Source organism: Schistocerca cancellata, chromosome 8 (assembly GCF_023864275.1).
Source record: "Schistocerca cancellata isolate TAMUIC-IGC-003103 chromosome 8, iqSchCanc2.1, whole genome shotgun sequence".
NCBI lineage: Eukaryota > Metazoa > Arthropoda > Insecta > Orthoptera > Acrididae > Schistocerca > Schistocerca cancellata.
Window position 1 is genome coordinate 311,492,998 of NC_064633.1, and position 27,396 is coordinate 311,520,393.

Below are 27,396 nucleotides of genomic sequence, written 5' to 3' on the forward strand. Positions count from 1 at the left end.
GTCCCGGGCGCGCCCTCGTGTCTGGGGAGGCCGACTCCAGAAATAAACTCCGCTCTCCGGACTGAATAAGCGGCACGGGGGCTGCGCACAGAGCAGTCGAGCCGGCCCGCTGTTCATTAACGCCAGGCGTGTTCGTCAGGCGCTCCCCTCAACAAACGTGGCGCCACCGCAACGTCCCGCCGCTGATTCGGACGGTTCCGCTATAACTACGTCGTACTGTGCTGACCTAGTGGCGTTATTTTGCTGATGGCGAGTTTATACACATGACAATGCGTCGCAGAGCAGGATACGGTTATCGAGAGCTGCTCGATCGATCACCTGATATTTGACCCGCGCGACGCGAGTGAAAGCGATGCGAGACAAAGTACGATCTGTATTCTGTTCATTGCAAGCTCAACCCCAATGTAAACAAAAGCCTACTCAGCACGTTTAGCTTATGTAACAATTACTTTGTCGTTACACCAGCAACATCGATGCAGTGAGGCGCGCTAAAGCATTAAAAGTATTCACTGTTTTTGGCAATCACCGAGTTAAGTGTTCATCTCGTGTAGTTATTGTTTCAGATCTCACTGAACATTCGCCTTCTCTGCCCTCCCAATTACTCGTGCGGTTTTGTTTAGAAGAGCTGAAGAAAGGAGTGTCAAGTTGATACCTGTTCTGTAATGAAACAAAGGGGCGTAAAACCGTCAAAAAGAATCTACAAAAACAAAGTGCTTGATGTTTTGGGAAATTCTTAGAAAAGAGTAATTTTTTAGTGAATGACGTCTGGCGACACTGTGAAACATCCCCTTACAAAAATTCTGAATTACTGTGCTGGTAAACTTCTTACGTTATTTGATTTTCAAACAGCTGAGCAAAACTGAACGTACTCAGACATTTCTCTCTTTACTTATTCTGATCAACACTAAACTGACACACAGTATTTTTAGCGCAATGCAATCTGACTTTCAATAATCCCTACAAAAGGATGGCCCTGACTAACAATAACCTATACCTTTCATGACTCACTTATCTCACAAAATTTTCGTTACTCGAACTACTGCAATACAACGAGCGCCAATACTGCCCGCTAAATAAAAGATTCTAACTACTGAAGGCACTAACAACTGATAGGCGTAGCTAGCAAATGAAAGATTTCGATAGAGAACAAACAATGTGTTTACCTTAATAGTGTCCAAAAGTCATAATATATACACTCCTGGAAATGGAAAAAAGAACACATTGACACCGGTGTGTCAGACCCACCATACTTGCTCCGGACACTGCGAGAGGGCTGTACAAGCAATGATCACACGCACGGCACAGCGGACACACCAGGAACCGCGGTGTTGGCCGTCGAATGGCGCTAGCTGCGCAGCATTTGTGCACCGCCGCCGTCAGTGTCAGCCAGTTTTCCGTGGCATACGGAGTTCCATCGCAGTCTTTAACACTGGTAGCATGCCGCGACAGCGTGGACGTGAACCGTATGTGCAGTTGACGGACTTTGAGCGAGGGCGTATAGTGGGCATGCGGGAGGCCGGGTGGACGTAACGCCGAATTGCTCAACATGTGGGGCGTGAGGTCTCCACAGTACATCGATGTTGTCGCCAGTGGTCGGCGGAAGGTGCACGTGCCCGTCGACCTGGGACCGGACCGCAGCGACGCACGGATGCACGCCAAGACCGTAGGATCCTACGCAGTGCCGTAGGGGACCGCACCGCCACTTCCCAACAAATTAGGGACGCTGTTGCTCCTGGGGTATCGGCGAGGACCATTCGCAACCGTCTCCATGAAGCTGGGCTACGGTCCCGCACACCGTTAGGCCGTCTTCCGCTCACGCCCCAACATCGTGCAGCCCGCCTCCAGTGGTGTCGCGACAGGCGTGAATGGAGGGACGAATGGAGACGTGTCGTCTTCAGCGATGAGAGTCGCTTCTGCCTTGGTGCCAATGATGGTCGTATGCGTGTTTGGCGCCGTGCAGGTGAGCGCCACAATCAGGACTGCATACGACCGAGGCACACAGGGCCAACACCCGACATCATGGTGTGGGGAGCGATCTCCTACACTGGCCGTACACCACTGGTGATCGTCGAGGGGTCACTGAATAGTGCACGGTACATCCAAACCGTCATCGAACCCATCGTTCTACCATTCCTAGACCGGCAAGGGAACTTGCTGTTCCAACAGGACAATGCACGTCCGCATGTATCCCGTGCCACCCAACGTGCTCTAGAAGGTGTAAGTCAACTACCCTGGCCAGCAAGATCTCCGGATCTGTCCCCCATTGAGCATGTTTGGGACTGGATGAAGCGTCGTCTCACGCGGTCTGCACGTCCAGCACGAACGCTGGTCCAACTGAGGCGCCAGGTGGAAATGGCATGGCAAGCCGTTCCACAGGACTACATCCAGCATCTCTACGATCGTCTCCATGGGAGAATAGCAGCCTGCATTGCTGCGAAAGGTGGATATACACTGTACTAGTGCCGACATTGTGCATGCTCTGTTGCCTGTGTGTATGTGCCTGTGGTTCTGTCAGTGTGATCATGTGATGTATCTGACCCCAGGAATGTGTCAATAAAGTTTCCCCTTCCTGGGACAATGAATTCACGGTGTTCTTATTTCAATTTCCAGGAGTGTATGTGTAATTTGTGACATCCTGTTTGGCAAATTTCCTTTTTCTGACGGACACACTTCCAGCTCGTCCGATCATATTAACATCTCAAAACTCTGGCATCTCTCTCCCCACATCCACCACTGCTGGCGGCTCACCCCCAACTGCGCAACGCTACGCGCTGTTCACATCCAACTGCCGAACACTACAATAGCAAATATCCCAACAATGCAAACCAGCCACAGACTGCACAGAGTAGGGTCAGTGGTTTTCATGCAGAGTGCTACGTCGCGTTACCAACATAAAAACCTAAACAGCCTACTTACAACTGTTAGTAAATATAGCGTACAGCGCACGTGCAGGAAGGCAGCTCCGCGATTTTCCGCAGAGGGCGCTTGATTATGGCGCCATCTACCTGCAAATCATTGAGCATGCGGGATTTCCGCGCCTTCGCATTCTTCGCGGCCGTGGTCTGTATACAGAGCATCGACGTGCGGATACCGTCAGTCGTACCTAGCCACCAGCGAGGTTCAGCCACCTAAAGATGTCGGACAGTTTCTCCGAGCAAATATTGTGGAATTTGCACAACGTAATCCGTCGGTAAACGCGTGAAGACTATTTGTAAGTTTACCATAGTTCCTGTGTTGAGAGTATTAAGTGCGCTGAAACAAAAACAGAATATAGGTGAACTGTCCACTCCTGGCAAGACGATAAGGCAAAAACTGTGAGAGTCAGGAAAACGTGACGATTTTGTGAAAACTGTTGTGCGTTCAAACGTGCAACGGTGTGAACAGGATGATTTAGACAGTGTCGTTGGTCGGTTCCTTATCACGGTAGCACATGACAACGTCAGACAGATTCCTCGAATTCTGATACAGTGCAGCGTGTAAGCAGCATGCCGTTATTTTTTGTACGAATATCGTCGTCGGCTATTGCTAGAAGAGTGTGAACATATTATGCCTAGTATTGACGCATAGTTACCGGTTTTCCGAAGCTGATGTTTGTGACAGAAATGTGGGAAAGCATTACGACGTGGCTGCAACGGAAGCGGTTGTCTACCGTGGTTAAATACAGAGTATCCCAGAATGTTGCGACAAGCTTCGTGGTTTTAGAGAGTGTATTTAGGAACAAATCGAGGATAGAAACCCGTGTCCGGAAATGTCATCCAAAGACGCTATAGAGCGTCGAAATTATAGGCGGCGCCTGCCACGAGGCCATCATCCCTTCCGCAGCAGACGTAACTTTGTAAGCCAACGGACATCAGGCGGACCGTCTCGCAACATTGTTTGTTATTCATTGATCGCGACTGATTGCCACTAGCGCCAGTGTAGGAGATGGGGCTACCTTCTGTGTGCAGAGGCCTTGTCTCCTACGAATACGATGCTCTGTTGCCTCCATGGATGACGGTTTCACACATTTGGTTTCCATCCACAGTTGATGTTTCCCTGGAACCTTCTAAAATATCCAACGTCCTTAAGTATTTAGGAGGAAAATAAACTGCAAATGAAAGTCCGTGTCCGAAACCGTCATCCACCATGGCAACGTGATCACGGAATAACAAACACTGAATAACAGCAAACGGACGATCCGCTTACGGCCAGTAAGTGTAGAATGTCACGTTTGCTGCCAGAGGGGTGGCCTAGTGGCAGGCGCTAGCACCTATAATTTCAACGCTCTTTAGTGTCGTTGGATGACGTTTCCGACGATTCCTGTCCTCATTTTTCCCTCAAGACATCCTCTACAAGCCCATGAGGTTTGTCGAAACGTTTCTGGGACATCCTCTATAGTCTTTCAGTGTGAAATTATGGACAGTAATGGTGGAATGTAATAGACTACTGTGTGTCATGAGCTTAGCGTAATATTTCTTTGAATTACAAATAATTATTATTTACGCCATGTTTCAACCTTATCAAACAGGATCTATCTTGAACTATTTCTTTCTTTTCCTTAGCAGGTGCCCTGGGCTCCTCTGTGCTCAGAGTTTCGGCAATTTTATTTTATTTAACTTTGCTGCCGGATGTCCTTCCTCTCGCCGCAGCCGTCACTTACCTGAGGTACGGAAATCGTGTGCGCTGCTGCCTGCGAACTGCGTAAACCTTGTCCTGCGTATGATCTTATTTTAACTGTTTGTGCCCCGAGTGTTGTCAGAGGTGAAAAGAAGTGACCAGCCCAGCGTTTGCCTAAAAGAGCGCTGGAAACTGGCTAAAAACTACAATCAGGGTCCCAATGCAGCAGCCATGGTCGTTAATCTACCACACAGATTAGATTCCAGTTTCGGTTAACTTACTATCTCGTAATTCAGTACGCTACGCTGTACAAGCAGGTAGAGCCTTACATGAACCATATTCCCACGAAGCAATGTCCGTGAAAGAAATCTGTTTAATGGAAATATAACAGTGATTGATAACTATGATGGCTATTTATTTTTAAGATCCAATCGGTCGCGAAATGGAAACCACAGTGAAAACCAAGAATGTATTGTTTGCAACATTTAGCTGTACCCTCCAGCTACGTCTCTACGTCGTCTTGGACATTTCTCGTAGCGTAGTACCATGTTTGCAATACCCTAGTCATAAGAGGCAGCCGCTGTGGCTTTCCGCCAATTTTCTACATTGGTCTGCAGTTCGTTGCCTGTGCCAAAATGCTGTCCTCGTAGCCAACAGTTCGTGTGAGCAAAGAGATGAAGATCACAGGTAGCCAAGTCCCGACCTTATGGTGGGTAATCAAACACTTCTCACTGAAAATTCTGCTGGAATGTCTTGCGTCTCTGTTGCAGCTGCAGTGTGCGGACGAGGATTGTCATGAAGAAGGACAGTGCCCAATGGCATCATTCCTCTTCGCTTATTCTGAATTGCCCTTCCTAGACGATTTTCTCGAATTACCTGATCCACTCGCTGAACAAGACTATTGACACTCGCTTCCTTCCCTCACTGCCTGCATCATTAACGTCTATACATCCTGCTTCAAAGTTACTACAGCATTGCTACACTTTGCTGTGACAGAAAGGAAAAGGAAGGAAGATTAGGTTTTAACATCTTGCCGACATCGAGGTCATTAGGGACAGAGCAATAGCACGTGTCATTAACATTTGGGGAAGGATCCTTCCTGTCACTTACCTAGAGCGATTTAGGGAAATCATGGTAAACCTTAATGTCTATGGCCGTACAGGCTGCATGAAAGGAGGCGCAACGCCTCAGCCTAAATAGATCGTATGACGGCACACCTTTTACACTTGCACAGTAAATCTATTGTTCTAGGCACCTGCGCACTTCGAACTGAAAAGGTAGACATTCTGTAATACTTCGTGCAAAACTATACCAGATTTTCGCTATTGTTTTAATTTCGCGACTTATTGGTCCATGATGGAAAAAATAGCCCTCATATAAGTACGAGAGTGAGCCAAATGAAAACATTAAATATGTTTTTAAATATTATTTATTGTGCAGAAGTGGTACAAAGCTGTATCACTTTTCAACATGATCTCCCCCACGCTCAATGCAAGTCCTCCAGCGCTTGCAAAGTGCATACATTTTTCTTTAGAAAAAAATTCTTTTGGTAGTCCGCGCAACCACTCATGCACCACGTGGCGCACCTCTTCATCAGAACGGAACTTCTTTCCTCCCACTGCGTCTGTAAGTTGTCCAAACATATGGAAATCACTTGGGGCAAGGTCTGGTGAGTATAGTGGATTAGGAAGACACTAAAAGTGCAGGTCTCTGATTGTTGCAACTGTTGTACTGCTAGTGTGGGACCCTGCATTGTCATGTTTCAAAAGGACACCTGCTGACAGCAATCCACGTCGCTTTGATTTGATTGCAGGCCGTAGATGATTGTTTATGAGATCTGTGTATGATGCACTGGTGACTGTGGTCCCTCTAAGCATGTAATGCTCCAAAATGACGTCTTTTTTGTCCCAAAAGAGAATCAGCATAACCTTCCCTGCTGATGGTTCTGTTCGAAACTTCTTTGGTTTTGGTGATGAGGAATGGCACCATTCCTTGCTCGCCCTCTTCGTTTCCGGTTGGTGGAAGTGAACCCTGGTTTCGTCCCCAGTAACGATTCTTGCAAGGAAGCCATCTCCTTCTCGTTCAAAGCGCCGAAGAAGTTCTTCACAAGCATCAACACGTCTTTCTCTCATTTCAGGAGATAGTTTCCGTGGCACCCATCTTGCAGACACTTTGTGAAACTGGAGAACATCATGCACAATGTGGTGTGGTGACCCATGACTAATCTGTAAACATACTGGAATGTCATTCAGTGTCACTCGGCGGTTTTCCTTCACTATGGCTTCAACTGCTGCAATGTTCTGTGGAGTCACAGCATCTTCCACTGAAGTCACATCTTTTGCGAACTTCCTACTCCATTCGTAGACTGGCTGCTGTGACAAACATGCATCACCGTACTGAACTTTCATTCGTCGATGAATAGGTTTCACACCTTCATTACGCAAAAATGGAATAACAGAACGCTGTTCTTCCCTGGTGCAAATCGCAAGTGGGGCGGCCATCTTAATACTGATACTGCGACGGTATGTGTGCATGTGCACTATGCTACCACCTACAGGCCATTCTGCACACTGTTTGTAGCACGCTTACCAACTTACAGGATAACAGCGCGAAATTTAGATTTGTTATTACAAATTTAAGGTTTCATTTGACTCACCCTCGTAACAATCAGTACTACAAAATAGAAGTAGTAATCAAAGTGAGCTATAAACTTGTATTAAGGTAAACGATATCTTACACTACGGTGTGTGACGAGGGACTGTCATAGTAGACCAGATAGAATATTAGTATAGCGAGAGGGTCTTATAATATTTACTGTTAATGACCTACCACGCTTCATAGTCAATACTAATGAGAACTATGAACCACGACACTAAAAGAACCTTTCTTTGAACCTGAGGAACATCGTCCTCTATAGTCCATAAGACCAGGGTGCTACAGGTACCACTATCACTTACAGTTTGTCAGGGCAAGCAACAACTAAATTGAAATCCACTGAAGAAATTCTCTGGGGACATAGATGGGAACGCTTTGAGGGAAAAAATAAAAAAAATTAGTTCTTGAGTAAAACCGTTGCATAAATGTAGGGGACTTTTATACGAAAAAGACAGGGCGAACATTATGCATTCTCTGCAATGCACTACATGACGGCTTGCGGTAAACGTATGTAGATGCCTTTCATATAAAAGGTGAAACTTTTCGTTGAAATTAAATACCAACACTGCTGCAGGAAGATCGCGTTTAATTTACAGACGAATACTCTGATATTTACAGAGTTGCGGCCAAAACGGGCACAACCACAAAGTTGCGAAACGTATCTTTTTCAGTCTGCGACCAAGCAGTAGTGACGAACATGAGTTAGCTGAACTGATACCTGGCAGCCTTTGGTGTTCATTCAGATGGAATCACAAACTCAGACGGTGAGAGTCGTTTTCAACTGGATTGACTTGTTCTGTTTGCTTGCAGGAAACATCCGTACGACGGCGCCGCTGGACGTGGAGAGCAAGCCGCGCTACTGGCTCACTGTGTTCGCCCAGGACCACGGCGTGGTGCCACTGCACTCCCAACTGGAGGTGAGTCTGAAAACACCTGTCATCAGTACATGGAAACTGCTCAAAAAAAGTTTTGCACCACATGCTTATTCACCAATGTTTGTGAGCTGGAACTCAATAGGCACAGGAAATGAAAGAATAAACTTTAAAAAAGGAAAACGAAATAAAAAGAGGTACACCGAAAAACCAGTTCAATTTTTTTCACACGATGACTAGGTTCGGGTCGAAACGACGATTTGAAAATCTGTCTCGGGCCGAAACTAGTCATCGAGTGAATAAAAAATTTTAAGAAATTAAACTTGCGGCTTAGGACTGGTTTTTCTTCGTACTGGTTAACAGAAGTTGATGACCCACAGCTATTCCAGCATGCTGGGAAGTTTGAAAATACAACGAGTTTGTTTGAAAGTACCACCCACCTGTGAAATCGGAATCTGCTGCAGGGGAGCTTCCAGTACCATGTTCTTCCACGCTGTGCATTTTACCATATTTGGAACCTCCTTGAATACGCCGCCCACAGAATGAGCGAATAGACAAAAGAAAGATGAATGTAGTGATAAGTAACAGAAATTAGATAAGCTGTATACTTAACATCAAAGATGGGACCACGAAGTAGACGAAGTGAAGGTTTACTGCTACTTTTGAAGCAAATCACGTCTGGGGGAAGAAGCATGGAAGATAGAGGAAGTGGATTAGCATAGATAAAGAGAGAAGTCCTAGCCAAAAGAAGCCTGATGGTAGCGAACATTGATTTGAGGAAGGAATTTATGAGCATATACATCTGGAGCGCAATATCGTACAGAATTATCATGCACTGTGGGTAAAAACTTAACATTTTGTTGTATGTAGTATCATAATCTTCTATGGTCATAGGTTGTACGGAAAATGTTTTTGAGATTTTGGCAAAATGGGATGTTCAACCACGGCGTTGGTGTAATTATTTCATGTTTCCACTTACTCGTACTCGTTCTGTACTTGAGTCAGCAATAATAGTAAGGTACTATATGTCGAGGTGGTATCTCTGATTATATAAAGTCTTCTTTGGTTCCATGTAGTGTCTCTTCGTATCATTTTACCATCTTTGCCGACATATTCATGAATGAGGATCATACGTTACATCAGTGTTGTTATGTGCTTCACCACAGATGTACTGTACCTATATGTGCCCCTGATTTATAGTTACGTGGAGTTGCTGGCTTGTGCCATGTTGTTTGATAGTGCTTATGAGTTGTCCTGCATCCGTTTACGATGTCACAGTGTAATTTCTCAATAGGTTACGAATGTTTGAGTATTACATTTACGATTGCTTTTGTTATGACACAATGTGCCTTATTTTGGTTTTTTGTTGTATTTAGTCACCTGATGATGGTCTGTTTATGACTAAAACTGGTAGTGTAATAAACTGATTTATACATCTGTGTGCAAGCAGATTTTTTTTTCAGAATAAAAGAAATCGAAACGTTTGAGATGTGGTGGTATCGAACGATGTTGATAACTGGGCTCACTGGTAACATGAGGAGACTTTTCGGTGGGTCCACGAGGAATGGAATATGGGGAAAACACTGAGAAGAGGCTGGAGAGGGTGATAGAACATGTTTTAAAACATAGGGGAAATGACTTCCACGCTGCTAGAGTAAGCTGTGGAGAGCAAATCTGTATGGAAAGACAGATTGGAATAGATCTAACAAATGCCGGCCAGAGTGGCCGAGCGGTTCTAGGCGCTACAGTAAGCTGCTAGAGTAAGCTGTAGAGAGCAAATCTGTATGGAAAGACAGATTGGAATAGATCTAACAAATGCCGGCCGGAGTGGCCGAGCGGTTCTAGGCGCTACAGTCTGGAACCACGCGACCGCTACAGTCGTAGGTTCGAATCCTGCCTCGGGCATGGATGTGTGTGATGTCCTTAGGTTACTTAGGTTTAAGTAGTTCTAAGTTCTAGGGGACTGATGACCTCAGAAGTTAAGTCCCATAGTGCTCAGAGCCATTTGAAAAATTTAGATGTAACAAATGATTGAGGATGTTTGGTGTAAGTGCTACCCTGAGATGAAGACTTAAGCACAGGAGAGGAAGTCGTGACGGCACGTATGAAACCAGTCCTTATCATTTATTCTTCACTCACAGTTGCTCGTTTTTAATTACATGACATGTTTCAATCTTTCTGGATCATCCTCAGATTTAAGTAGGTTTCGACACAGATACGACGGGTTGCTGATACAATTTCTTAGATCTTGAGGTAACCCAGAGAAATGATTCAAATGGCTCTAAGCACTGTGGGACTTAAACAAACAGCTGAGATCATCAGCTCCCTTAACTTAGAACTACTTAAACCTAACTAACCTAAGGACATCACAAACATCTATGCCCGAGGCAGGATTCGAACCTGCGACCGTAGTAGTCGCGTGGTTCCGAACTGAAGCTCCTAGAACCGCTGAAACGTCCCCTTTGAAAAATTTATACAGGACTGAGCTTAAACTGACACACAATATTTTTTAGCGCAACGCAATCTGACTTTCAGAAATCCCTACAAAGGAATGGCCCTGACTAACATTAACCTATACCTTTCACAAATCACTTACCTCACAAAAATCTTCATTACTCGAACTACTGCAATACAGCGAGCGCCACTACTGCCAGCTAAATAAAAGATTCAAACTACGGAAGGCACTAACTACTGATAGGCATAGTTAGCAAATGAAAGATTTTAATAGAGAACAAACAATATATTTACCTTAATAGTCATCAAAAGTCATAATATATATAGCAGTTCATTACATCCAGTCTTAGAAATTTCAAAACTCCGCCATCTCTCTCCTCACATCCACCACTGCTGGCTGCTCACCTCCAACTGCGCAACGCTACGCGCTGTTAACATCCAGCTGCCCAACACTACAATGGCAGACAACAATGCAAACTAGCCACAGAATGCACACAGCACATCCAGTGATTTTCATACAGAGCTCTACGTAACGTTGCCAATAAGAAAACATAAACAGCCTACTTACATAAAGAAAACATAAACAGCCTACTTACACCGCTCGGCCACCGTGGCCGGCTGACCCAGAGAGATAGTTAAAAGTGCGTAACTGAGACTGAAGTATAATTCAGAACTAAGTTGCTATAGAGTGTTAGTGACAGTGGGATGCCCTTCTCGAAGCCACCACTCCATCGGGACGGAAGTCGTATACTCTATCTGTGTGTAGAGTGCGAGAACGTTTTCAAAGTGTTTTACGTAGCGTGTATATGAAGTGGGACGTGGGTACCAGCCTGGTGTTTACCTAGCTGGGTGTGAGAAACCGCATAAGGACCACTTCGAGGCTGGCCGACACAGGGGCATCCGTCGTTAATCCGCCGGGCAGATTCGATCCGCAACCGAATCCAAAAAGCGGCGTGTTGACGCGGTCAGCCAGCCGGGCAGCTTAAACCAGTCATAACACTGAAGATGCAAAAAAAGGGTGTTGGAGGCGACACTGCTCATGCCTATTCAGATTTTCTACTGCGGCCTACTGAGTGTCGAGGCTATTCAGTGAGTCTGAAGGGTTCCTGTGATGACGCACTGACGGTTTCAGCTTGTCTAAAGCATCCCCAACCGTGTCCACGTAAGTCACAAGGCTGAAGACACAAAAAAGTGAGGTGGAAACGATACTGCCCGTGCCCGTTCCATTTCTCTGCGGCATCATGCTGAATGTTGAGGTCGTCCGGCGACTCTGTATGGTTCCTGTGTTGATGCACAGGAGGTTTCAACTTGTCCATTCGTGTTCATATAGGCGGATGCCGGAGACCATTTCATGTTTTCTTTTTTTTCCTTCTGGAGGAAAGTGCTCACGAGGTTGGATCCGTGTACTCGTGGAGTATTGTCTTGAAAGACGAACTCCTCACCGAAATGGTTCAAATGGCTCTGAGCACTATGGGACTTAACATCTGTGGTCATCAGTCCCCTAGAACTTAGAACTACTTAAACCTAACTAACCTAAGGACATCACACACATCCATGCCCGAGGCAGGATTCGAACCTGCGACCGTAGCGGACACGCGGTTTCAGACTGAAGCGCCTAAACCGCACGGCCACACCGGCCGGCCCTCACCTAAATCTTTACTCTAGGTCTAGGCAGTAGTTAAGAAGATCTAGGAGTCTTTCGCAGCGGCATGCTTCGATAAAATCTTCTCGGTTTACCTGGCGCGTCGTTTCGAATAAAACACTCGAGCTTTAGACAGCTACATCCGTCCTCGTTCTCACGAGTCACAATCACTGACTGCCGGGGCTAGCACGGTGTTCTACTTTAATAGATGCAATAGTAGCGTCTGGAACCTTCCACTGAGAACTGGAGTAACGCACGCGCGCAAGGCAGCTTCATACTGCCATGTGACCGAGTGACGTCAGATGATGCGTGGTGCCGGCGTCACGTTTGAAACTGCCGCTCCCGTGTCTCTACGAGTTTCAAGTCTTTCCTTTGCTCAATGTTCAAAGCCCTCTCCCATGTCCTGCTAAGTTTTGCACCCCTGGTTCTGTTAAAATTATTGCTGTTTATTCTAATATCGACCTCTTCTTTTATAACAGGTTCCTGGTATGATGATATCTGAGCCTAAACTCTCGTCTTCTCAAATGCTATTATGTGCCTGTTTTATAGGCAAACGTTCAACCACGACCGTTTCTTGGAGATCCCTGTGTTTAATAAGTCGTGAGTTCTCTGCACAACACTCAGCAACAGTGTGAACAGTTGGACTAATGTAAATGCTACAACATTCACGGGGGACACTGTACTCACCAGGAACTCGAAGACGTATGTCATTTTTAACGGAGCGTAAGATGTCTTTTATCCTGGAGTCGATCCTGAACGCTGATCTCAGCCCATGTCTCTTCAGCATGCTTCCTATCTTGCTAGTAGCTGCTCCATGTTGTGGAAGGAGTGCAGCCCCTTACACCGATTCACGAGGCGTCTTACGTCGGTGCCACCTGCAAGCTTTTTTCAATTTCTCCATTGATGTAACCACTTGATCTGATCACGCGCTTCAAATGAAGAAATTTAAACTCTAAATGGTCGCGTCGTCAGAGGTAATCTTTGCCCTGTGTACTACCTTCTTCAGGGCCGCTTTCTTCCGTGAAGTTGGTGAAAACTTGTTGGCGTTTGAGTACCGCTCAGAGTGCGTAAATTTCCTGTACACTGACTGACTAGCTGTCCTCCTACCTACCACTCAAACAATATATCCAAGAACGGAAGCTTGCCATCCCTCCCCTTTCGATAGAAAATTTAATGTTGGGGTGGACACTTTGCCAAAAGGATCTTGTCCCTATACTACGCAACCCTCAAATTACCTTCGATAGCAGTGATAGACAACCGACATTCCGGATCAAAACATAACTGACCCACCTCCATGCTGAAATCGTAGGACCGCTTGCCTCAGACGTGAATTTACTTCTTCTACGGCGATTACGAGGCATCAGACGAATTCCGATCCTGTCGGTGAAGAGAACACAACGCCATTGATCCGGTTTATCTTGCCTGCCTGATATCTGTGCTATGGGGTTTGTACTTTTGTTAGTAATGGTCTCCTGCAGACAAAATTGAATGTGTTGAGAAAGTTTCTTAGCTGCCAATTGGATCAGCATAGCCCTTCCAGTTGTCCCTAAAAATTCAACAAGCAGATGTTTTGCATTCTCCTGAGACTACCTAAAAGCCAGAGCCTGTAGACAGCAGTCACCTGCTGATTTTGTTCACTTCCTTTTCGTGCCTGGAGATCCAAGTTTTTCACCTCTAAACTGGGCTTTGTCCAATGCTTCCGTGTCTCCCTGCCAAAATTCATCGAGGGTGCACTTAGTGGGACAGTCAGGTCAGGAGATGTTTCATATCCTGTTATATCCTGATATTCGCTATAACCATGCCAGTCGTCATATTCATTTATAAGGCCCCACTTGATCAGGTTTTCATGTTCCTCCAAACTTCCAATCTCAATTCTCCCCACTGGGTATCTTTTGTAATGGATATTAGTCGTTCGGAGCCTCGAGAAACGCTTTGCTCAAGAATGTCTGCGGGATTTAATTTTTCAAGGTTCACAGAAAGCCTGAAAAAAGATGTGGTGCTCCTCGACGGCATGTTTAAGCCGCACAGTATTTTCGTGACCAGCTCTTCGGGATTTGAGATCCATAAGTGCAGCTGCTTTGTACAATTTATCCAGCCGCGTGGGTTTCAAGCATCCAGTTATTCGTCTCCATGGATCATTTAAGCTTGTGTTGATTTTTTTGGCATTTACGGATCTGGACCACACCAGGCAAACATAATCTGCCCTGAAGAGGCACCTGGACTTGGCTGTGGTTCTCAGAACCCAGTTTCTGTTAGCCAATTTCTTGCTGCGACTTTATGACTAGTCTTCTCAAAGTGGCGTTTGAATGTCAATCACCTGTACAGTGCTACACCCAGGTATGTCGGTGTACCTGTGTGTTCAGGGTAATGCCATTCAAATTTAAATTCAGCTTGTTTTGAGCGCATGTGGACGGCGCTGACTCTTGTCTTTGGGGGATTGGTTTTAAGAGAATTTTCATTGTACTATGCTTAGAGCTAGTTCCAGGTTTTGTTCTACCTCTCAAAAATTCTTTCCTTGAACCGTGGTGGCCAGATCGTCGGCGTACAGAAAGTGGGTCGTGTTACTAGATGTTGGTATACAGGTTGAATATAAAGAAGGGGTGGCGAGAGGGAGAGGCGACTAACTATGCTGGGCGACCCAGTTTTTCTGTGGTTGCCGAAATAACCTTCTGGTCTCCAGCAACACATAGAACATTCTGATTTGCAACAATATTCAGGATTTTTTACAATTTGGTAATCTTTCACTGTGCCATACAGTTTTGTCATAAGTGACCTGTGGTTCGCCGTGTCGTATGCAGTGATTAAGTCAACCAAGGTAAGTTATTTGTTTGTTTTCATATCCTTCCTATTCAAAAATGAACAAGATTTGGCTGGTGTAAGGTTCTGATGACCTTTTGATGGATGAGCTTTGGGTCCATGATACACGGTTCAGCGTCAGTCGTTCGTACAATTTGTATAGGTAACGTAAGAGCGATGTCGGACGATAGTTCCTCGATAATTCTAGTTCTTCCCCTTGTTCCAGCAGTGCCATTATTTTTATTTTCTGCAGATCTATCGGATCTTGTCTGTCTTGCGACTGGCTGATAAGGTCAGTGATCCATTATTTGGCTACAGGGTCAAAGCGTTTTATCTGTTCAAATGTTTTCAACCCCGGTGATTTTCCATTTTGAACTGAGTTTAGTTCTGGCTCCAGTTCTTTAAAGGCAAATGGCACAACGAAGCTATTTGCTGACTAAATTCCTGACCATTTTTCTACTATGGATCATCTACAATCTTTCAGGATTTTAATAAACTTCCTGTGTCTTGTCTCACTCAACATTTCCATAATTGCAGTTCTACTTCAAAAGAATCTTGGTTGTATAGTGGTTCGTATTTGTTCAGTACGTCCTTTCACTTACTGTATATGTGAGGTCTGGAATAAAATATTTTCTGTAACTTCGCAGAATACTCCACTTGGAACCTTCTGTGGAATAGTATTTACGTTGTTTTAACAGGAGCATATGTTTGAATTCCAATTGGCCTATGTTTTTTTTAGGTTCAAATGGCTCTGAGCACTATGGGACTTAACTTCTGAGGTCATCAGTCCCCTAGAACTTAGAACTACTTAAACCTAACTAACCTAAGGACATCACACACATCCATGGCCGAGACAGGATTCGAACCTGCGACCGTAGGGGTCGCGCGGTTCCAGACTGTAGCGCCTAGAACCGCTCGGCCACTCCGGCCGGCTGTGTTTTAGGGATGGAGCTCGTATACAGTTATCATTTATCGATGGCGAATATTTTCACTGACGAAGTAGTTGTCAGAATTCTAACCAGACTTCCATATTTTGCTATTAAGGGAGCGAGGTAATTTTGGATCATGTAATGATGATATTTTTTGTTTGAGCCCTCTGTTCCAACATGTGATCGCTGTAACATGTTTCTTTGTAGTCTCACGTGGTGCTGTAACATTTGAAGTTTCCTATTACGAACCGACTTTTCTGGTGGTGGAACATTCGTGGTGATGTCTGAGTTCCTGTCCAGGGGGTTTGTGTACAGACGTAATGGTGAAGGTACTGCATTCGATTTAGGGCTATTGTCAAAATATCGATATATCGTTATTTTCTGCAAAATAACGATATATGTAGGTGACCAAACTTCCCCGATATATCGATATTAAGGTGGTAATATCGAATGCCGATAATTTTATCTTATGCTATATTTTTTTACGACTTTTTCGGTAAGTATTTGTTGTTCTTTTGAAGTGGTAGTAGAACATAATTTTGCTTTCACTGTCCTACTACTTTCTGAGCTGACTGACGTCCAGTCTTTCTCTTTGACTTTGCGGATATGTGGTACAAAAGAAGTAGTGAATATGTGATACAGAAGAAGTCGAATTGCACTGGGAGCTGATGGTGTGAATAGAATAACAAAATTTCCGATGTGACGAAATAGCACACCAGTGGCGTTAAAAAATAATTAACATAGTTAATGTGCTATTTTTTCACTTCTGCATTCTTTAAAATGGTTCAAATGGCTCTGAGCACTATGGGACTCAACTGCTGAGGTCATTAGTCCCCTAGAACTTAGAACTAGTTAAACCTAACTAACCTAGGAACATCACAAACATCCATGCCCGAGGCAGGATTCGAACCTGCGACCGTAGCGGTCTTGCGGTTTCAGACTGCAGCGCCTTTAACCGCACGGCCATTTCGGCCGGCGCATTCTTTAAAAACAGATGCTGAAAATGATGAACAAAAATCTAAATTATAAGATTGGGCCTTACGGTGGGCGGAGACATGTCGGGGGAAATGCTGACGTGCCACTGACATCCAGTTACGTTTGCTTAGACAAGTGGCTATCGCCAAGCTTGAACATGCATCGGTTTCCTTTCAGTTCTTGCTATAAGGGGGATAGGCAGGCTGCTAGTTGACGTACAGAATATCTAATAATAAACCAATACTTAAACTTACAGCTCTAAAACATACAGTATATTTGCAATATGCCGCCGATATTTGTATAGGCCGGTAGTCGATATTATTTATGTCGATACATCGTCACTTTCACTAGATATATGGAGAGCGGATATATATATATATATATTTTTTTAATTCAGTATATCGCGTCCCCGACAACTTCAAAAAATATCTACAGTCCTAATTCGATTGTTAGTAATGTGGTGTTTTATTCAAAATGGTTCAAATGGCTCTGAGCACTATGAGACTCAACATCTTAGGTCATAAGTCCCCTAGAACTTAGAACTACTTAAACCTATCTAACCTAAGGACATCACACACACCCATGCCCGAGGCAGGATTCGAACCTGCGACCGTAGCAGTCCCGCGGTTCCGGACTGCAGCGCCAGAACCGCTAGACCACCGCGGCCGGCGGTGTTTTATTCGATTCTGTTAGTTGGTGACGGCTCTGTCAGGTCTTATGAAGACTGAGCCACCATATAGGCCCTACATAGATTGTGAATTTTCTATAGTGAGGCACGTTCCCTGTGTTCGAGGGCTCGTGTGAACAGTCTTCGATGGATCACCTGAAGATGACTGACAGTTGTCCGGCTGATATATCGTGGAGTGAGTTTACGACGACCGGCTGCAATCCTGAAATCTCCCGACAGAGTTTTGACAGTATTTGCTGTTTATCTATGGTGATTCCATCAACGTTTAGGCTTCCATTTAGCATGGTTGGCTCCGACAGGTACCATTTCTCCTTCTCGTTTCGTTCTCATTCCCGGCTGGAGACACAGCGCACTCTAATGAATTGCACTGACTTCCTGTAACCCTAAGAGTGCTGCAAACATATTTCAAATTGAAAAAAGAAAAAAGAAACACGCACGCAGACGATGTATGTCAGATGGATGAGGGACTTCTTAAAATTCTTAATGCTTCTCCATTTAATTCCGAAGAAAACTGAGAAGCATACTCTTAATTTGAAGTGATTTATGAAAGGAAAAATATATCGCTGTTCATTTTCAGTTATTTTTAACCAACTTTCGGTATAAAAATGAAACACGTTTGATTCAACATGTTTTTTGAACATTATATAGACATGTGAAAATAGAGATGTTGTGTTGGATTTTCAGAGTTTCAATAATGCTTACCTACTATGACAGTGGGAAAGATTACACACAGTTTGCTTATCGTCAGACATACTGTTTTTTTTTTAGGGTGGGGACTTGTCTGGATAACCCGAAAAATAGGGAGTTTTCGAGGAAAAGGAATTTACAACAAAATTCTGCGAAATGTTGGAGAATTGTGAAAGACTCAGCGAATTCTGAGAGAATGTAGAGGCAGTTGAACTGTTCGTTGATGGACAGAAATATTCTGAGCCATTTTGTTACAATCTGAAGCTGTCCGTAGACGGTGAATATTATTTTTCAGTAACAGTGATAACATTGTGCAATATTATTGATGCACTTCTTAGACTGCTCAAAGTTCTCCCTATCAATTAAAATTTGCAATAATATTGTGCAGCATTTCGTCTGTTTCGAAATGTTGTACGATCAAGACGTTTTTGCTGTGTAGTTGTTCTACTTTGTTGTAAGCAGAAAATGGCTGATAAACTGAGAGCCAAAATACCTGAATTTTCTTTTTCCATAAATAATTTAGAAATATATCGTCTCTCTTATCTATCTGTATTTAGTAAGCAACAACTCATAAGAGTAACACTCGATTTTCCGGTACTGATATGATTTTCTGTTTTGAACTCATTAAATGGAATACAAACAAGCCCAGAGACGTGTCGAATGGCAAAGATTTCTCAATAACGCTCACAGATAGTACAGTATTTCTCAGATAGTGTAATATATTCCAAAAGTTTCTGATCTGCTTAGTATTATTGCTCAACTTTTCAATCTAACCCACACACGTTCAATAGTATTGCAAATCTGGAAATACAAAGCAATAATGTTGGCCCTCTATTCTGCTTCGGAAGCAATAGATTGCAGAAGGCGAAGAAGGATATCGAACTGTTGTACCGTTTGTTGCTCTATCGCGACTATCTATGGCGCGCTCGTGGACCTCAGGAATCTCCGTTATGGTGCTTGTGTTCTTGCGTTCAAGGTCCATTCTGTCGTTACCACTGCGACACATTGTAACATGAACTTGAGACTTTGTCATGTACCTATGAGTTCCTTATTAAAATAAAAGCTTTGTGGGATGTGATGACAGCACTAGAAAATTGATAAGAGAGAGAGAAAAATTATACAGAATACTGAATATTTCAACTCACGTGTTCTGTGCATCAACAATGAATATTCAGGGTTCGGTTCGTTATTTACTAATTTCATTGCGAAATAGTACACTGTCGACCTTCTAGCAGCGTCACCCTTCAAGTTATGCATGAGCACTGGGTGAAGCAGTCTGGTTTTGAAACATGATGCGCCGTTACTACACAATTCAATTGATGTTATGTTCCTGTGACAACAATTAGAAGCGTGTTACTGCGGATAATATCCCAGGTTATCGCACCGTGACACAGCAAAATTTTCATTTGCGGTCAGGTAATCTAGTTAGGTAAAACTGGCTCTTACACACAACAAAGATTTATGCTGGGAAATTATAAATCTCAGTGAAATCTTTTGATGAAACAAAATCGATACCCTGTTCTTATTATTAACATTCCAGTTTCACAATATTTGCGTTGAACATATGCATATCAGTAATGAGACTCCTGTTTGATCAGAATGCTTAATTTAAATCGACAAAAATGATACGACACAGTATTTTATTGTAAGGGATGAGCATAACATCGATATATTTAACCTCTTCTTTAACCACTGTGTGTATTTAGGTATACAGATTATCGGAACACTAAATTAGTTTCGATTCCCTACCATTAGCAGATGCTACCATCTGCCGAGTTACACCAAAAACTCAGATGTATAACGGGCGATGACAAGGTTTCCATTAGGAGGCCGTGCAATGCAGAATCGGTATGCCAACCAGGCAAAATCGCCGTAAGCATTGACGGAATCACCGCACCGATGCACCATAGTGAAGATATACGTTTGGTAAAACACCGTACTCTGCTGCGTGAAGAAGTCCGTAGCTGAAACTTCCTGGCAGATTAAAACAGTTTTAATCCTGCCAGGAAGTTTCATGTCAGCGCACACTCCGCTGCAGAATGAAAATTTCATTCTGGCAACATCCCCCAGGCTGTGGCTAAGCCACGTCTCCGCAATATCCTTTCTTCCAGGAGTGCTAGGTATGCAGAAGAGCTTCTGCGAAGTTTGGAAGGTAGGAGACGAGGTACTGGCGGAACTAAAGGTGTGAGGTCAGGGCGTGAGTCGTGCTTGGGTAGCTCAGTTGGTAGAGCACTTGCCCGCGAAAGGCAAAGGTCCCGAGTTGGAGTCTCGGTCCGGCACACAGTTTTAATCTTCCAGGAACTTTCATATCAGCGCACACTCCACTGCAGAGTGACAATTTCAATCTGGAAACATCCCCAAGGCTATGGCTAAGCCATGTCTCCGCAACATCCTTTCTTCCACGAGTGCTAGTCTGCAAGGTATGCAGGAGAGCTTCTGCGAAGTTTGGAAGGTAGGAGACGAGGTACTGGCGGAATTAAAGGTGTGAGGTCGGGGCGTGACTCGTGCTTGGATAGCTCAGTTGGTAGAGCACTTGCCCGCGAAAGGCAAAGATCCCGAGTCGAGTCCAGCACACAGTTTTAATCTGCCAGGAAGTTTCATATCAGCGCACTCTCCGCTGCAGAGTGAAAATATCATTCTGAAGTCTGTAGCTGCCTGCTTCACATCTTCGTCCGACAGCAATCATGTTAATCGCGCGTGATAATTGCATGGGGCGAGATCAGGACTATAGAGCAAGTGCTTGAGTGTCTCCCACTTTAGTTTGCGTAACGTCTGCCGTACGAAATATGCGGTCGTGTAAATCCGTTATCATGGAGCAGCAGCACGGAACTTGGCACATTATTCCACAATTGTGGTTTCCAACAGACGTACTGCTCCACACACATTCTTCATTCTACGTTGGGTTTTTACCAGTGTTTGTCCTTCGGTAACCAAGAAAATAATAACAGCACGTTGGCCCTGTTTGGACGGATTTGATAATAACGTCACCATTAGAGAGGGGCCGTTCGCGAACTAACTGGTCCAAAGGAACGGTTCACCATGATGAACGGAACGAGCGAGGAACGAATTCTAAGGAACGGTCTTTCATAGTTCACTTTGGTCGCGGCTTTCTACTGATAGTTCCCGGGAACTGGAAACGGTAGGTCTCGTTCCCGAACGGCACGTCGGCCGGTCTTGTTCCAGCCTCGGTCCAGTTCCCTTCGGTCTCGGCCTCGATCGGCTGGATTCGTCCTTCTTCGCGTGGCCACTCGTCGCAGTTCTGCTGCCGACTGCTCATAGTTCAGTATCGAGTTGTTAGTTTCGTTCGCTTCGCACGCCCATTCTAGACCTGTTTCAAACTTTTTTGAACTTTGAACTTCTGCTTCCTTTCGCATTCTATTCAGTGTTCACGTACGTAAATTACATAAAAATTACGTGGTATGTAATACATACTACTTTTCAGGTAACAAAACGGCGTGTGAGCCTACTTCACTATTTCGACAAACAGCAGAAGAAGTACGAGGTGCATTCAAGTTCTAAGGCCTCCGATTTTTTTTCTAATTAACTACTCACCCGAAATCGATGAAACTGGCGTTACTTCTCGACGTAATCGCCCTGCAGACGTACACATTTTTCACAATGCTGACGCCATGATTCCATGGCAGCGGCAAAGGTTTCTTTAGGAGTCTGTTTTGACCACTGGAAAATCGCTGAGGCAATAGCAGCACGGCTGGTGAATGTGCGGCCACGGAAAATGTCTTTCATTGTTGGAAAAAGCAAAAAGTCACAAGGAGCCGGGTCAGGTTAGTAGGGAGCATGAGGAATCACTTCAAAGTTGTTACCACGAAGAAACTGTTGCGTAACGTTAGCTCGATGTGCGGGTGCGTTGTCTTGGTCAAACAGCACACGCGCAGCCCTTCCCGGACGTTTTTGTTGCAGTGCAGGAAGGAATTTGTTCTTCAAAACATTTTCGTAGGATGCACCTGTTACCGTAGTGCCCTTTGGAATTCAATGGGTAAGGATTACGCCCTCGCTGTCCCAGAACATGGACACCATCATTTTTTCAGCACTGGCGGTTACCCGAAATTTTTTTGGTGGCGGTGGATCTGTGTGCTTCCATTGAGCTGACTGGCGCTTTGTTTCTGGATTGAAAAATGGCATCCACGTCTCATCCATTGTCACAACCGACGAAAAGAAAGCCCCATTCGTGCTGTCGTTGCGCGTCAACATTGCTTGGCAACATGCCACACGGGCAGCCGTATGGTCGTCCATCAGCATTCGTGGCACCCACCTGGATGACACTTTTCGCATTTTCAGGTCGACATGCAGGATTGTGTGCACAGAACCCACAGAAATGGCAACTCTGGAGGCGATCTGTTCAACAGTCATTCGGCGATCCCCCAAAACAATTCTCTCCACTTTGTCGATCATGTCGTCAGACCGGCTTGTGCGAGCCCAAGGTTATTTCGGTTTGTTGTCACACGATGTTCTGCCTTCATTAAACTGTCGCACCCACGAACGCACTTTCGGCACATCCATAACTCCATCACCACATGTCTCCTTCAACTGTCGATGAATTTCAATTGGTTTCACACCACGCAAATTCAGAAAACGAATGATTGCACGCTGTTCAAGTAAGGGAAACGTCGCCATTTTAAGTATTTAAAACAGTTCTCATTCTCGCCGCTGGCGGTAAAATTCCATCTGCCGTACAGTGCTGCCATCTCTGGGACGTATTGACAATGAATGCAGCCTCATTTTAAAACAATGCGCATGTTTCTATCTCTTTCCAGTCCAGAGAAAAAAAATCGGAGGCCTTAGAACTTGAATGCACCTCGTACTTGTAAAAAGGCAAGATTTTTTGCTGTTGTTACACATGAAAAGGTCGTCGGCACGGCACACACGAGTGGCCATTTTTCGTCTTTTTTTGATCCAAGGTAAAAGAGCATGTTCATTGTTATGGAAGGGACACCGACCTACAACCTAATGAAGCCCGCTCTTCGTAATCGAGTGTATGGTGTCACATTTTGTAAAGAGAACATGATAACTCCTACAAAATTATTTGAGTGGTACAGTGTGGCGCACGAAAAATCGGGACCGAGTTCTAGACTGCTCATTGTTGCTTACCAATCGTCATCTGTTGTTTCGAAGTTGTTTGCATTAGCTTATCTGTTATTTCTTCACTGCCTAACTACTACATGTTTCTCTAGTCTGCTCGTAGCGGTTAACAAATCGTGCGTAATTGGCGAGCAGTCTGTACTCGGGGCCGATTTTTCCTGCGCCACCTTGTATTATTTCACTGCGATCAGCAACATAACGCTACAGTTGGCTAAACGAGATGTTTTGCAGAATCACGAAAATTACAAGTGTGTGAGAATTCTGTTATGAATTAAAACTCTGTATTCCAGAGGGGAGGCAAGTGCCCCCTCTGGGCGCCTTCCATCTTCAGTCACCTATGTTACAAATTTTCAATTTTTCATAAGAACCATATACCAAGCACAGTGAACGGTGGTCGAGTAAAAATGAACGGTTCCCAAAAAAAGCGATCACCAGTGAACTAGGTCCCAAGGATGAACGAGTTTGCCCATCTCTAGTCGCCATAGTTCAGGTTTCCGCGTTTACCGCACGCACGTCGGAAAGACGCGAATGCCGTACTGATCCTCTGCCTACGTGTCGGTGCTTATATACCCGCATCGGAGTCGAGCTGCACTTCATATACACTGCAGCAATGCCGTCAAACGGAAACTTTTTCAACGTCCCTGACATATCGACGTATATAGCGCTCGTGAATGGCTTGGTTACGTTGCATGAGATAATAAAGGATTCTGAAAATCTATGTATCTAAATATACACAGTGCAGTAGAGTGGTACTTTGCATAAAGTAACCATTCGTTTCCTTGTGGGAACTCCCTGATAGTGACTGCAGTCAGGGAAAATTCACGGGGTGGAGCTTTTCAGTTGAGCGTCAGACCGACAGACTGAAAAATGGGTGCTTCATTTTCGGGAACGTTTACATTCGCGGTTTACCTACACCAGCAGTTTTGCCGCAAATTGTTAATTTAGTTTTAAAGAGCGGTTGTTATCCCTGCGTACGCTCCTCATTAGCGAGGTCCAGGTGGGCCCGCATGGCTGCACATATTTTTGGGACCGTCGGCCCTGTGGTCGCCGCTTCGATCCCCGCTGCGGCGCTGACACACACACACACACACACACACACACACAGGGCACGCACGTCTGCCTGCGCCTGTCACATCTGCGCCGCACCGGAAACAAAACAGCTCCCAATTAATTAGAGCGATCCGCGTGCGCAGACGGTTCCAGCAAAAATTTGAATTTAATTCTTCTGGTCCAGCAGTTAAGAGTTTGGCTGCATTTGTTCCGCTGCACAGGGAGGGAGTAACGAAGTGCGAGAGAAACGATGTTAGTCTCCGTGGTTTTCCATCGCTCATCGAGCGCCGCAATAATAGAATAACGAAGTTGGTATCGAAACACACACACACACACACACACATACACACACACGTATTTTGAGCACTAACTATTGAGTCTGTCAGATTTACGCTGCAGTGGGAACAAAACAGTAAATAAAGGGAAGTTCAGTGATTTGTCTTTTGTTTTTTGTTTTTTTTTTTTTTTTACTAGTCCGTACGCCATTATACACAAGTTTAAAGCATTGCGCAGGAGAAAAACAAAATATAGCTATGATACAGAATACAAATACAATTTACTTGCACAGACCTTCATCGAGGAATGAAGGGAAAAATACAGTTCCACTATCGAGAAAAGGGTATGTAAGGAATCGTCAGTCCGTTTGTGTTAACGAATCAGCGAAAAATTGATATAAACTCAGGATTTCGCGGCATGTCCATCAATAGAAACTGCTGGGGTTTCTTGGTTTGTCAGTTTGCAGTGAGAACATGGCTTTTCGGAAGGAATTTACTACCTAACTTCTGACGAACTGTGTAAACCTTCCGAAACGCAGCAGACAAATGGCGAACTGACAGGGCAGGAATTACTATTATCGCTTTATTTGCAGAAAACAAATAGTTATTTTCCATTACTATAGTTAGCTAGAATAATTACAATTTTCAAGATTATTTTACTTTGACTTAAATTATCTGTCTGCGAGGAACGACTGGGAAGAGATAGCGCAGCGCTCGGAAAAGTGTACGTAAAAATATGTAAACAATGAATGACAAAAATCAACTGATTATTGTCCACTACCGCCGGCCGGAGTGGCCGTGCGGTTAAAGGCGCTACAGTCTGGAACCGCACGACCGCTACGGTCGCAGGTTCGAATCCTGCCTCGGCCATGGATGTGTGTGATGTCCTTAGATTAGTTAGGTTTAAGTAGTTCTAAGTTCTAGGGGACTTATGACCACAGCAGTTGAGTCCCATAGTGCTCAGAGCCATTTGAACCATTTTTTTATTGTCCACTACTATAGAAGGCATGAGTTATTATCACTTTATAGGATTAGTTCACTTTTGATCAGGAATCGGCAGTTGATCTTCAACATAAATATAGTATAAATATGTGTGTCTTACGGCTGCCGAACAGTCACTGAATACAGTAACGTCTATGAAGTTTTTAAGAGTATGGGTCAGAGCAATTTAAACTGAAACAGCTACATCGTCTGATCATACCAAAGACATAGGCAAGAGGGCATAGTTCACACAACATGCCGTGTCGCATGCATTTACTGCTTCTGCCAAGGGATCGGCACAATATTTATATGATCGTCACTGCCAGATCTTGGCATTACTGTTAGATAATACGCTATACTTCTTAAATCATGGCATTGACACAGCTCGGCGACGATTTATTATTTGTTTTTGCCTTGATTTCCTATTTTGTTGAACTACAGGCAACCGGATGATCTTTTAACGAACGAAACCGTTTGAGAGACATCTACATCTGCATACATACTCCGCAGGCCACCATATAGTACATAGCTCAGGGTACCCCTTACAACTACAAGTCATTTCCTTTTATACGTCTACATGGAAACTCTGCAAATCACATTTAAGTGCCTGCCAGAGGCTTTCCTGTTCCAGATAGAGCAAGGTAAAAGCCGCCACTCCTAAATACCTCCGTACGAGCCCTAATTTCTCTTATCTTGTCTTCGTGATCCTTACGCGACATGTATGTTGGCGGCAGCAGAATCATTCTGCCGCCAACTACAAATGCCGGTTCTCCAACATTTTTCAATAGTGTTTTGCTAAAAGATCACCCTCTTCCCTCCAAGGATTTCCGTTTGAGGTCACACAGCATCTCTGTAATACTTGAGTGTTGATCGAACTTGACAAATATAGCTGCACGTCTCTGAATTGCTTCAATGTCTTCCTTTAATCCTACCTGCTGGGGATCCCAAACACTCGAGCAATACTCACTAATGGGTCGCACAAGTGTTCTGTACGCGATCTCTTTTATAGATGAGCTACAGTTTCCTAAAATTCTTCCAAAGTCGACCATTCGCCTTCCGCATTAAGGAACCCACGTGCTCGTTCCATTTCATATTGCTCTCTAACGTCATGCCTAGATACGTAATCGACGTGACTGTTTAAAGCAGTACGCTGCTAATGCTGGATTGTTTTTCGTACTCATCTCCATTAATGCATATTTTTCTACCTGTAGAGAAAGGCGTCATTGATCGCACCAACTAGAAACTTTGTATCCTACAGTCACTGAACGACGACAGCTTCCTGTACACCGCAGCATCATCAGCAAACAGCTTCAGTTTGCTTCTAGCTCTGCCCCTCAGCTCATTTATATACACACAGAATAAGAGCGGCTCTACCACATTTCCCTAGGTCATTTTTCTCTGTCGAGGACAACGTACAAGGTTCTATTACTTAAGATGTCTTCGAGTCACATAATTGGGAAACTAATCCGAATGCTCGGACCTTCGTGAACAGTATGCAGTGGGGCATCATGTGAAACGCTTTCCGCATGTCTAGGGTTGTGGAGTCTGCCTGTTGCCCTTCATCTGTGTTCCGCCAATACAGATTTAGTGCTTCTCATTAATCATTAATATTAATATCAATCAGCTGTGAAGCTCAAAAAGATCAAGTGTTGGTGGGCGCTGGGATTTATGGATCGGACTCTCTAGCTTATTGATCTGA

General features: G+C 44.5%; 1 protein-coding gene across 1 annotated transcript in view; it reads left to right on the forward strand.

The window, feature by feature from the left end:
* Nucleotides 1–27,396, forward strand: part of LOC126095266 (fat-like cadherin-related tumor suppressor homolog) — an 892,347-nt gene that overhangs the window by 568,452 nt on the left and 296,499 nt on the right. Inside the window, exon 3 of the mRNA XM_049910026.1 lies at nucleotides 8,062–8,168. Within this exon, the coding sequence (XP_049765983.1) occupies nucleotides 8,062–8,168 (107 nt within the window). The remainder of the gene's footprint in view (nucleotides 1–8,061; nucleotides 8,169–27,396) is intronic.